The sequence below is a fragment of the Haematobia irritans genome, chromosome 2 (assembly GCF_050003625.1).
Source record: "Haematobia irritans isolate KBUSLIRL chromosome 2, ASM5000362v1, whole genome shotgun sequence".
Lineage (NCBI taxonomy): Eukaryota > Metazoa > Arthropoda > Insecta > Diptera > Muscidae > Haematobia > Haematobia irritans.
The window spans coordinates 131,754,655-131,769,398 of NC_134398.1; the positions used below are offsets into that span (position 1 = coordinate 131,754,655).

At 34.2% G+C, this 14,744-nt stretch overlaps 1 protein-coding gene across 4 annotated transcripts in view; it reads left to right on the forward strand.

Moving 5' to 3' along the window:
• ine (solute carrier family 6 member inebriated) overlaps positions 1-14,744 on the forward strand; it is a 109,693-nt gene that overhangs the window by 26,169 nt on the left and 68,780 nt on the right. For all 4 annotated transcript variants that reach the window (XM_075296164.1, XM_075296163.1, XM_075296165.1 and 1 more), the window contains exon 2: positions 4,964-6,116. In XM_075296164.1, coding sequence (XP_075152279.1) covers positions 5,030-6,116 — 1,087 coding nt within the window. In that variant the 5' untranslated portion in view covers positions 4,964-5,029. The remainder of the gene's footprint in view (positions 1-4,963; positions 6,117-14,744) is intronic.

Genomic DNA, 14,744 nt, shown 5'->3' on the forward strand with positions numbered 1-14,744 from the left:
TCTTGGTTAAAAGGCGCCTTTACACATATTTTACTCAACGTTTCGTTGGTTCTTTCCAACTTCATCAGGAGTGTTTATTGAAAATCCTAGAGACAAAATTGCACAATTTTTACATTCTTCTATGATGTGTATAATAAGCTCTACTTACAATTAGTTTTACGTTTTTTTTTATTAATTAATATAAAACTGGACATCACGACACACATTTTAATAATAATTAATAATAATAAGTAAAATTATTGCAGCGAAACCCCTTATACTAATATCACAGAACTGAACACTTTAAACTATTGCAACTGAATAATGTAGCTTTGTATTGTCTTTATCCTCCTTTGTGTTAATGCAAGTTTTTATTCTCTCTTGTATACGTAGGCTCTCTAGTGTATATCTCTTATTTTCGATCTTCTCTTTGTCCAATATTTTTACATTCTTCAAATCTTTGTCCAATATTTTTACATTCAAAAATCTTTGATTTTGTTGACTTTTGTATCTTGACTACAACGCAAACAAGAGTTGAAAATAGATGTTTTTCACTACTCTACCCCAGCAAAAAAAATTGGAAGTTCTTCCACAAACATTTCTTTTCAAGCCCATCCCCCATCGAGTTTTTCCAACTTCCGATGCAGTCCTTTTGGACAAGCCCACAAACATTTCTTCTAAAGAGCATCGTGGGATCCCCCAATGATTTTTTTCCACTTCCGATGCAGTCCTTTTGGACAAGTATTAAAAAGAACGCAATCAGTATTAAGTATTAAAAAGAACGCAAATTTTGGACAATTAAATTTTACAAAATAATAGAAAACTAATAAAAAAACAAAAAATAGAAAATTAATAAAAAAAGTAAAAAAATAATAATAAAAAAATAAATTTTATCCCCGCTGGGATTTGAACCTGCGCCGTTTGACTTTTTCGCTTTCATGGAAGGTCTTTTGAGAAGGCTTTGCAAATTACGAGAATTTTTATTTTTTTGTTTTTGTTGATTTTTAATAGAAAAAATATATTTATACGAAAATATATGCCGAAAATAAAAAATAAAAACGATGCATACCATAAAAAAATATTTAATAAAAAAATTGCCGCTGGTGAGATTTGAACCTGCGTTTCTTATTTTTTCGTTCATACTAATAAAGAACATCTCGAGAAGCAATTAGAATGTTATTCCTTGGTGTAGTATTACGATCATATCACAAACATTTGAATTTACCTTTCGACGCTTTATGTTCAATGGCGTTTGTGGCTGAGTGTGCTAAGGCGTTCTGTTATGGTGCCAGCAAACCCAGGTTCAATCCCTGGTCGGAGCGAAAAAGTTTTTCAAATTGTAAAAATTAGATAATAGGAAAATAATTGTGTAATTAAAACATATGAATGAAAAAAAGTGAAATTGGTTGAAAAAAATTTTTTTTTCGCTTTTTAAATTTCTTCATTCAAATTAACTTCCAGGGCACAACTTCTAAAGCAATGCAAAGGATCCAAAAAGGGAGTACATCAGTCCTATGACAAGCCCATGTAAAATTCATTGGAGATGATCCAAGTTTGCACTACTTCCGGATCACAGATTGGGGATCCAAACTACTTTTTTGGAAGCTCTTTTTTTGCTGGGACTTTAAAGACGTTTTTACTTGAAACATTTCATTTCATTTATTTCATTTCATTATTTGATTTGGATTTTCAGTACAACAAGATAAAAATCTTATAAATTTACTACTCAATTTACATTGTTATAAATCAAAAATAGTAAGGATAAATCATTCAACTATTATTATTAATATTTAATTCGTTGAAAATTTATATTTGAATAGGTAATGAAATTAACAACAACAACAAAAAATTAAAGTATTAAAAAAACAAATACTAATTAACAGAGTTCACTATTTCTCAAGGAATTCGGGTCGCCACGCCCATTCGTTTAGGCGGTAGAGAATGTTGCCTGTGGGCAACTTTGGGCAATTGTGACTGCAAAATAGTTTGTTTTGTAATGATAGACGTATTACGTTTTATTGGATTTTTGTTAAGTTTTTTGTTATTTTACAGTAAATATATACTTAGATGCGCGCGTGAGTGGAATTTCAATCACGCTCAAACACATTCACGAAGAAATAGTTGTACTCACGCATGCCATGTGGGTAGGAATTCACGGTCACGAAATGAAAAGTCATACTCGCACACGCTCACACATGAACAATGTTTATGTCTCACGCTTTCGCACAATTCACGACAATTTTCGTAATTCACGACAAATCTCGTAAGTCACGAATATTTTCGGAACACGACAATTTTCGTGGCTCAATAAAATTCTGGTAATTAACGAAATTTCTCGTGACTCACACTATTGAAATCTTAAGCGTGATTAAATATGTAAAGGTGATTAAAATCGGTGAGCGTGAATTTAATCGTGAACGTGAATTTGTTCGTGATTGTGACTTTTTGTGTCTGTTTTACCGTGAGTGCGAATTTTATCGTGAATATGAATTTTATTGTTAACGTGAATTTTATCTTGAGCGTGAGTTGGATCGTGAGCGTGGGTTGGATCGTGAAAGTAAATTTTTATCGGGAGCGTGATTTCGGAGAAAGTTTACTTACTCACAATCACGAACAGAATTTGATTTTTACTCACGCTCACGCGCCACACATTTTTCTTTAATCCCGTTCACGCACATTCACGAGGTTTCGTTTAAATTTCATTCACGAGATTTCGTTTAAATTTCATTCACGGCTTCGCGTGAATCACGCGTGACTCACGAAAATGTTTTGTTTTTTTTTTTGTTTTTAACCCATGTCAATTTGGCGGTGTAAAAAACCAAAGTATTATAAAGCGTCAATATTCGTGCTAATCCACTAGTATGTTGCCAAGAAGTGGCTTCCTCCCTTTTTACGATTCCTTCCAAATTCCCCACTGCACTGCAGATATGTTTTCCACATCATCGCCGCATTTCTCGTGACTGGGACATCCCAATTGAAGTTCAAAATTTTTTCAAAATCATTGTTTTTCAAACCTTTTTTCTCCAGGTCTTATGTTCAAAAATATGTAATTTTACTACCACAATTGCCCAAAGTTGCCCACAGGCAACTTTTCAATTTTAAAAATTTCCCATCTGTTGTTTTTTTGCAATTCTAAGATTTGACTTCCAGAAATATTTTATTTGACATGTACTACAATAGATTGAATAAAAACTTTCAACATTTTAGTTGTAATTTTTGAAAAAAGTCACATGTATAAAAACCTCTTTTTAAATTCGCAAATATTTTTTTTCTTGAGGTACGTGCGTATTAATGAAAAATTGTTTGCTAATTGACAACCAAATTAGCTGATTTTTCATTCAACTTGAAGAAAACACTTGTAGCTTTCGATACCGTTACAGTTTTATGAACAAAAACAAAAACAACGCTGACAGTGAGTCTTAAAACACAAAAAGTTGCCCAGAGGCAACTTTAAGGTCGAAAGGGTTAATGACATTTGTCTTGCATCTATAATTGCTTCTTATGATTTGAATGTAATTTGGGATTTGGTTCCAGAGACGGATAGTACGAATCAGGAAGTGTTTCTCTGATGAACTACGACGATGGCTTAGTTACGAATCATAGAGTATAATTTTCCACAAGTGGCAGTTATATGATCAGACCAGTTAAGATGTTTGTTGGAAATAACCCCAAGGTTCTATGCTTTGTCAACATAGTATAATTTAAGTCGTGTTTGTATTTGGAAATATAAGTTGTCATTAACACGTTTTAAAGGGCTTTGATAGCAACATGACAAAAATCTGAAAAAACGAATAAACTAAAATTTGTTTTATAAAATCAAGTACGCAAACTCAAATTTAAAAGAAAATTGTGTCCTAAAAGTATCCTTACTTCAATTGGCTCGGAGTAAATTACAAATCATTAGTGTAAGGACAAAGGAGCCACCGTGGTGCAATGGTTAGCATGCCCGCCTTGCATACACAAGGTCGTCGGTTCGATTTCTGCTTCGACCGAACACCAAAAAGTTTTCAGCGGTGGATTATCCCACCTCAGTAATGCTGGTGACATTTCTGAGTGTCTCTAAACTTCTCTAAGTGGTTTCACTGCAATGTGGAACGCCGTTCGGACTCGGCTATAAAAAGGAGGTCCCTTGTCATTGAGCTTAACATGGAATCGGGCAGCACTCAGTGATAAGAGAGAAGTTCACCAATGTGGTATCACAATGGACTGAATAGTCTAAGTGAGCCTGATATATCGGGCTGCCACCTAACCTAACCTAACCTAACCTAACCTAACCTAACCTAACCTAAGGACAAAATATTTGGAAACGAGCATAGTTTTTCAGCGTTAATAATTTTTTGTGTACGGAAAGGGGAAATTTAGTATTTCCGACAAAATAGTTAAGATTTTCATAGAATATATTGAATTCGTATTACGTTTCCAAATTGTTCGTTCATACTACGAAATTTTCTTTAACAAGGGAAAAAATTATTTGTCTTATATATTTTCTTAAATTTGTCGAAAAACATTTACTTATTTATGTGATTAAAATTTTCTAATATTAACCTACATTTTCGACAATCGTGATTCCAATATTTTTTCGAGTGCATTATACCTTTGTAACTAATATATAAGGCAAACTCCGTTAATTTCGTATGTCTTTGAAGTTAGGTAATTTTTCTCTAAAATAAATAAAAACATTTTTGATTCATAGAAATAATTTCTTTATTAACTAAACTATTGAATTAGTTTCAAATATAGGCTAAGATTTATTTTGAAGATTTTGCGTCCTTGATAAAAACTTTTTCTTAAATTAAATTTAATTTTTGAAGTATCTGTTAAAACATTGGGTATACACTCAAGAACTAACACTCTGGATCCCAAAAGAATATTGCCATTGCTCTTATGCCTATATGTTTTTCTAAGGAAATTAAAAGTCGATTTTACACAATATAAAATCTATGTTGAAAATTATAATCACCGATATTTCCTATTATTTTTTCAGGTTCAAAATGACCATTAGGTCACTAAAAAGAAATAAATAACAATTCCTTAAACAAATGATATCAAAATGGAGACAAATACTGGTAGTCAAGAACCTACAATCAGCAAAGAGAGCGAATCGATTGCAGTTGGTACTACAACCACTGGTTCGCCGAAACAAAAGACACAAATTTTACAGAAAACTGTATCTTCACCCACTGCCCTAAGCCTGAATGTCAACCTACCGAGTACACCAACTTTGGGTGGTAGTGGCAAACAGGGATCAATAAACTTTCGCCACAGTCTTCTGTATGATAGTGGAGCCGAGGGATCAGATGCTGATGACCAAGCAAGACTTATACACACCCCTTCGATACGTTCGCATAAGTTCATTATCATACCAGCAACATCACCTGCCTTGGGGCAACAAACGAAATTCCCTTCGAACACATCGACATCTTCGTTAACTGCTTTGCAAAAATTACCACTACGGTCTCCAACAAGTTCGAATCTAGCTACACCCACAACCCCCACACTGCCATTGGCTGGGGCCGCCCGATTACCTCATCACCCACAACACCATCCCCTACTAACAAAGAATCCCATATCATCATTGTCTCGGTCGGATGTTGTTTATCATCAATCTCAGTGTGAGGTAGGCAGTGGTGCCGGAGCTGAGGCAAACAGGGTAGCTTTAAGCGGTGCAAACCCGAGTGTTAAATTTACAATTGAGGATTATGAATCGGATAACGCCACCACAACCACCGGCAATGTGGGAATGGAGATGATGGGCACGGGTTCGGCAACGACGACAACATCGTTCGCTGCATCATCACCGTCATCTACATTAGATGCATTATATTCATTCCAAATGCCTGCAATCAGTTCAATTTACTCTGGCATCAACTCAACACATCCATTAACCGGTGGGACGTCGACAACAACACAGCAACCATCATCATTCTCATCACTGTCACCATCAATATCAGCACAATTACAGGCTCCTGTGGTGACATTAGCGGGAGTGGGGGCTACGGCTAGAGCATATTCACCATCTTCACGACCAGCTTCGGCAATATATTGTAGCTCCTCTCCGCCAATCGGTTCATCAACATTGGGAATTGGTTTGCGTCCGCGTAACGATCGAAATAGCAGTATGCGTTCTGTGGTATCAGGTGAGTTTCACTCCAGATTGTTGTTGATGTGTAAATAAATAAATATGATATCCATCCAGTGGTGATATGAGGGTACTTCACGATTTTACAAAGGGCCTTTTTATAAACATAGGTATGTTCCAAATAATACAATTTCCAACATACAGTGCCACACATAAGTATAGACACAGCACTTCATTAGGTATCTGCAAACAAATTGCCTACCAGAAATATTGATTTTAGGCCCCATAAAATATATACCGATCGACTCTCAATCATTAAAAAATTTGACTCTCTTATTTTTTTTAAGCTAGAAATTTAATGAACAAACAAATTGCTAAAATAAATCCGAATTAAAATATTTTTTAATTTAAAATAGCTTAATATCATTTTTAACATGTGGTTATTATCAAAATTGTTTGTTGTGCCAATACTTATGCTTGTCATTGTACCTCTATAATTAAAAAAAAAATCTGTATTATGCCCGCCTTGCAAACAACATAGCACGGGTTCTATCCCCAATTCAAACTTCCTTGCTTATTATTAGTTTTTCACCCAGTTTCAACGGCCTTGGCTTTACCTTCAATATTTTGGTATAGACTCCGTGCCAAAGACGCGAAGAATTACACTAAGCATACCTTTAAGACGCGTAGGTTTTGCGTACTAGATACTGGGAAACAAAGTCCTTGTGTCATGTTTCAAGTAAAAATGGTTTTAAAACAAAATTTTGGAAAAAACTCAAGTCAAGTTATGAAACGAATTAAAGGATGATTTCTATATTCTTAAGGTCAGATTCATTCAAGCCAAGTCGACCTCCGTTCCATGGAATTCTATTTTATGTAAAGATAACCTATTTATATTTCGAGATTAGACAGCAAAAACAGATATTAATCATCGACAATCGCTTTATTGTTTTTTCAAAATATTATCCATTAATGTTATCCCAAAGATTTTATTTATGTTAACTTAACTTAATTCAGTTTGTTATAAAAACAGAATAAGAATTAATAATAATAAAATTGCACAAATTATTTAAATATTGCCTAAAAACCTAATCATTTATAGAAAAATTGCGAATTTAGAAAATATTTAAGGTCAAACATTTCAGACTAGCGTTAGAATGCATTAGAAATCAGAAAAAAATACAAATTATTTATGAGGCAAAATACAACATTTTTCATTTCACATCCAAAACCTGAATTCGGATTACACCTTAATAAGTGATGCAAATTCAGTGCAACGGCTATTTAAATGGTGGAAATCCGTCTTATGGCAAGCCCAAGTTAAATTCATCACTTCTGCGGCAATTTTTCACCACTTCCAGATCCACTGTTCACTACTTTTTTGGCGACGCCGTTTTGTTGCTGGGTTTTGCATGCGTTTTTATAAAAGCGTTTACAAAACAAGTCTGCACTTCAACTCGTCAATGATGTTTAAGATGTTTGAGAGCTCGCATTATCGTGATGAAAAGTTATCCGTCTTCGGTGGCTGGTTTCCAGATTTCTTGGAAGACAATTAGCAAACAAAGGGTTGCGTAGAACTCAGAATTGATTGTTCAGGGTTTTTTGTTTGTTGTAGAAGTGCGACACGTTCAGACTTGCGATCATTCACCCAGAAAAAATCGAACTAGAAACTTTTAACTAAAATATTTTAGTAATTGCAACATGATACAAATAACCAAGCAAACAAATTGGAAGTTCTTCTAAAAGCACAACTTTAAAAGCACTTCCAAAGATGTTCTTTATTTAAACTGCACATATTTTTAATGGGAAATTGAATTTTTTTTGGTTTCAAATAGGTTAAAAACTGATTAAGGATTACAAATTATTAAAATTTTGGCAAGAAAAAAAGCTAAATCCATTCAAAAAATCCATTCAAGGACATCCGTCCTATGACAAGCCAATGTTAAATTCATCGCTACTGCGGCAATTTTGCACCAGTTCCAGATCCTAAAAGAACATTTTCACTACTTTTTTGGCGACGCTTTTTTTACTGGGAAGTTAATGATTTTTTGTCAAATTGAAGAAAATTTATTAAAAAGAATAATGTCTAAGGTTGTTTCAATCTCACGATAGCTCACATGATGGTCTTGTAATATCAGTTGGCGTACGGCATCATTGGTTTCCGAAACATCACCTAATTTTGGACAACATTCACGTAATTCGTCTTGGAATGAACAACGACCTCGGATGAATTCACCATACTATCCATAGAAACCCTCGAAACAAGTGAACTGTCTAGGACACTAAAGCCAATTTAACTCTATTTTAGTTCATGGAATTATTCTGCTTTAAGAAAGTTTCCTTGTCGTTAATACTGTTTTGCATACGTTAGTTACATGACAAAATTATACATAAATGCATCATAAAGATTTACAAAATTCTTATTTCCCACAAAACAGTTAAGAATTTCTTAAGATTTGTAAGTTTTACCACAAATGCCCCCATCTTCTAATACGTATGGTGGTAAAGACATTTTTGCAATTCTGAACTTCATTTTCTCGTTCAAACTATGAAATTGTGTTTAACTATTGAAATGTATTTTATGTCTAATATATTTTGTTGAATTTGTGGAAAAATATTTACCTATTTTCGATACCGGTAGTATTGGTGATTGATACTATCATTTCTGGGATTGAAGTCATTTCATTTAATAATTAATTGGATCAATTAATTTCGTGATTGAATCCAAAAATATTTTCTCCGTGTATACTAGTGCAAGTTCTTTAAAATGGGACAAGTAAATAAAAAGTTTTAAACTTTACAATTGTAGAATATTTCGCAAAGCCCACAGATTACTTAATTTGGGCCCCAAATATTAGGACCCTGTAATTTCTTCTTGCTGAATGCCTGTCAACTTATTCATGATAAACAAAAAGTTTATTTAATTCACTTAATTCTCGACATGATATAGTACACGTTGGCGATGGTTGACAATCTTGTATTGCGATCACTGTCTCCCCGTTTCCCTGTTATACAATCAAAACAGAAATTTCTGTAATAATCCATAGTTACTAAGATGGACATATAAGGTCGAGGCTTTTATCTATGCAAGATAGAGTAAAGAATAAATGAGATATCCGCTTCAAAATCTTCGATTCGAATTGGCCCAATTCCGATTGCATTTTGAGAACAAATGATTTTTATACCCTCCATCATAGGATGGGGGTATATTAACTTTGTCATTCCGTTTGTAACACATCGAAATATTGCTCTAAGACCCCATAAAGTATATATATATTCTGGGTCGTGGTGAAATTCTGAGTCGATCTAAGCATGTCCGTCCGTCCGTCCGTCTGTTGAAATCACGCTAACTTCCGAACGAAACAAGCTATCGACTTGAAACTTGGCACAAGTAGTTGTTATCGATGTAGGTCGGATGGTATTGAATGGACCATATCGGTCCACTTTTACGTATAGCCCCCATATAAAGGGACCCTCAGATTCGGCTTGTGGAGCCTCTAACAGAAGCATATTTCATCCGATCCGGCTGAAATTTGGTATATGGTGTTGGTATATGGTCTCTAACAACCATGCAAAAATTGGTCCACATCGGTCCATAATTATATATAGCCCCCATATAAACCGATCCCCAGATTTGGCTTGCGGAGCCTAAAAGAGAAGCAAATTTCATCCGATCCGGCTGAAATTTGGTACATGATGTTGGTATATGGTCTCTAACAACCGTGCAAAAATTGGTCCACATCGGTCCATAATTATATATAGCGCCCATATAAACCGATCCCCAGATTTGGGTTGCGGAGCCTCAAAGTGAAGCAAATTTCATCCGATCCGCCTGAAATTTGGAACATGATATTGGTATATGGTCTCTAACAACCATGCAAAAATTGGTCCACATCGGTTCATAATTATATATAGCCCCCATATAAACCGATCCCCAGATTTGGCTTGCGAAGTCTCCAAGAGAAGCAAATTTCATCCAATCCGGTTGTAATTTGGAACAGGGTGTTAGTATATGATCTTTAACAACCGTGGCAGAATTGGTCCATATCGGTCCATAATTATATATAGCCCCCATATAAAACGTTCTCCAGATTTGACCTCCGGAGCCTCTTGGAGGAGCAAAATTCATCCGATCCGGTTCAAATTAGGAACGTGGTGTTACTATATGGTCGCTAACAACCATACCAAAATTGGTCCAATCACACAAAAATTGGTCCATATCGGTTCATAATCATGGTTGCCACTAGAGCCAAAAGTAATCTACCAACATTTTATTTCTATAGAAAATTTTGTCAAAATTTTATTTCTAGAGAAAATTTTGTTAAAATTTTATTCGGTTCATAATAAAATTTTCATCATTGTCAGAATTTTATTTCTATAGAAAATTTTGTCAAAATTTTATTTCTATAGAAAATTTTGTTCAAATTTTATTCGGTTCATAATCATGGTTACCACTCGAGCCAAAAATAATCTACCAAGATTTTATTTCTATAGAAAATTTTGTCAAAAGTTTATTTCTATAGAAAATTTTGTTAAAATTTTATTTCTGTAGAAATTTTTGTCAAAATTTTCTTTCTATAGAAAATTTTGTCAAAATTTTTATTTTTATAGAAAATTTTGTGAAAATTTTATTTCTATAGAAAATTTTGTTAAAATTTTATTTCTGTAGAAAATTTTGTAAAAATTTTATGTCTACTTTGTCAAACTGAATTATATACGTATTGGATCGATCTTTTTTGATTTAATATATACCACGTATGGACTTACATACAATTTAGAAGATGGTGTTAGGAGGTTTTAAGATACCTTGCCATCGGCAAGCGTTACCGCAACTTAAGTAATTCGATTCTGGATGGAAGTGTTTAGAAGAAGTTTCTACGCAATCCATGATGGAGGGTACATAAGCTTCGGCCTGGCCGAACTTACGGCCGTATATACTTGTTTTACTATTATATTCTTTAAACTGTTAATAAAGCATAATTTCCTCTGATGTTCTATTAACAGTTGTTAATTACTGCAAAATTTCGAAAAATTCGTGAAAACTCACGCAATACTAACATTTGGGTACATGCAAGAGGATGCACCGTGTTTAAATGAATCAGCAATTAAAACAAAAACATTTAGATGATATAATCTGAATTACACGTCAACTTTAAGACATATTTGAATTTTTAAAAAAGCGAATTACAAACTTCGCCTTTTCGCTTATAATGGATCGAATATCGTCTGAGTCGATTTAGTGATGTCCGCCGTCCGACCATTGAAATCGACCTAGCTAAAGAACAACACAAGATATAGACTTGAAACTTTTAACAAATGCTTCTTATTGCAGATGAAACATGTCAGGTTTTACAAATGATCTCCAGAACTGAGTTATTAAAATTATATTCTCTAGAAACCAACTTATCATCTTGAAATTCGTTATTTCTTTAAATCAAAAATGTTTTTCTTTACTTTAAGGAAAATTTGGCTTACTTCAAAAGCATACCACTTTAACGAAGGAAAGATGAAATTAAATAGAAAGATGACAATTTTTAATTCAATGATTATGAACTTTCTCTTAATTAAAATTTCTTTATTTTAACGGAATTTGTCCTCAGTATTGTACAAATTACTTGACCTAAAATTTTGGTTGCAAAGTCTTGTACAATAGGTCAATATTTTTTTCAGTATACATAATATAAAAAATAGGATACTGTACTCATTTTCCTCTTCCATATATTAATATCCCCTATTTGAAGAGTTTTTGTCTTTAATTCAAATATGGAATTCAATACAAAATATTTCTTTAAACCAAACATAGTTTTATTTACATGTAGAACAATTTTTCTAACATCAAAGACATACAACTTTAAGGTAAACTCAACACGATATTGTCCTGATAAGAATGATTATGCAATCTAATATTTGGGGCATCCAATTGACACAATAGGAAGGACAAATTAAAAAAATGTTAATTAAAAACAAGTATATACGGCCGTAAGTTCGACCAGGCCGAATCTTATGTACCCTCCACCATGGATTGCGTAGAAACTTCTACGAAAGACTGTCATCTACAATCGAATAACTTGGGTTGTGTTATCTTAAAACTGCTTAACATCGTTTTCTAAATAGTGAGTTAGTCCATACGTGGTATATATGAGACAAAAAAGGTATGTATATGTAAGTCCACACATAATTACGAATCAATATGGGCTTTTGCACGGTACGTAGAGAGCCAGAATTGAAATATGGAGGTCGCTTATATGGGGGCTATATACAATTATGAACTTGATATGGACCAATTTTTGTGTGATTGGGGATCGATTTATCTAGTTAGGCATGGTTGTTAACGGCCATATACTAGCACAATGTACTAAATTTCAACTGACTCGGATGAAATTTGCTGCTCCAAGAGGCTCCAAAACCAAATCTCGGGATCGGTTTTTATGGGGGCTATATATGATTATGGACTGATATGGACCACTTTTGGCATGGTTGTTAAATACCATATAGTACCACCACGTACCAAATTTTAACTAGATCGGATGCATTTTGCTTCTCCAAAAGGCACCAGAGGTCAAGTCTGCGGATCGGTTTATATGGAGGCTGTATATAATTATGGACTGATATCAACCAATTCCTGCATGGTTGTTGGATACCATATACTAACATCACGTACCAAATTTCAACCGAATCGGATGAATTTTGCTCTTCCAAGTGGCTCCGGAGGTCAAATCTGGGGATCGGTTTATATGGGGGCTATATATAATTATGGACCTATTTCGACCAATTTTTGCATTGGTGTTTGAGGCCATATATTAACACCACGTACCAAATTTCAACTGAATCAGATGAATTTTGGTCTTCCAAGAGAAATTTGCTCATCCTAGAGGCTCCGAAAGCCAAATCGGGGGATCGGTTTATATGGGGGCTAAATATAATTATGGACCGATGTGGACCACTTTTTGCATGGTTGTTAGAGATCATATACTGACACCATGTACCAAACTTCAGCCGGATCGGATGAAATTTGCTTCTCTTAGAGGCTCCGCAAGCCAAATCGGGGGATCGGTTTATATGGGGGCTATATATAATTATGGACCAATGTGGACCAATTTTTGCATTGTTGTTAGTTACTATATACTAACACCATGTACCAAATTTCAGCCAGATCGGATGAAATTTACTTCTCTTATAGCCTCCGCAAGCCAAATCTGGGGGTCCGTTTATATGAGGGCTATACGTAAAAGTGGTCCGATATGGCCCATTTGCAATACCATCCGACCTACACCAATAACAACTACTTGTGCCAAGTTTCAATTCGATAGCTTGTTTCGTTCGGAAGTAAGCGTGATTTCAACAGACGGACGGACGGACATGCTCAGATCGACTCAGAATTTCACCACGACCCAGAATATATACTTTATGGGGCCTTAGAGCAATATTTCGATGTGTTACAAACGGAATCACAAAGTTAATATACCCCCATCCTATGGTGGAGGGTATACAAATTATAATTATATAATTATAAGTATGATTATAATCATTGCTTTAACTTTTTATACCCTACACCATAGGATGCGGGTATATTGGTTTTGTCTTTCCGTTTATAACACATCGAAATATTGGTCTCAGACCCCATAAAGTTTATGTATTCTGGGACGTGGTAAATTTCTAAATCAATCTAGTGATTTCCGCAGTGTTGCCAACTCCCGAATGATAAAAAGCACCAAAAATATATTATCAATTCTAACATATCACCACCCACCACAAAAACTAGTAACGCCAGCTAAAACTCAATGCCCTAGCAAAAAAAAAAAACAAGTATATACAGCAGTAAGTTCGGCCGGTCCGAATCTTAAATACCCACCACCTTCAATCATATATAATAGTTTACTTTGAAAACTCTACGTCGTAGCGGGTTACGTGATAATAAATATATAAAATTTCAGGGGGTTTGATGACAAATATTCTCCCAAGCACATTAGTTCAAATTATGAAATAACGCCTTGATTTGAAATCTTAAATCTGTAGATTTTTTCCACCATTATTTAAATGATTACGAATAGTAAAATCTGGAAACTTTACATTCAGTTTAAAGCAATTTTTATGATCAGGCGCCTGCTATACACTGAAAGAAGATTTTTCTTTTCTGAGGAACGAAATTTTAGACAAGCAAAGTTTTCTTTTGACACAAAGTTTAGAGATAAAGTTTGAATCGCTTTTAAAATAATTACGAAGAGTAAAATCTGGAAACTTTACTTTCAGTTTAAAGCAATTTTTATGATCAGCGCGCCTGTTATACACTGAAAGAAGAGTTTTCTTATCTGAGGAACGAAATTTTAGACAAGCAAAGTTTTCTTTTGACACAAATTTTAGAGACAAAGTTTGAATCGTTTTTAAAAAAATCGCTTTAATTTCCTCTAAACGAAAATACTTTATACGAAAGAGGAATTTCATTTATCTAAAATTTCATTCCGGAGGAAAATATTATTGGAATAAACCGGTAAAAATAAATGCGATATAGATTTTTGAGGGTCTAAAATATCAGTACATTTACATTTTCGAGCAAATCGGAAACAAACTACGGTTCCTAAAAGCCCAAGGAATTAAATCTGTAGATCGCTCTATGTGGGAGCCTTACCAAACCATGGGTCGACACATACCATTTTCGGCTGACCTATTTGTGGTCAGCCGGATTCTA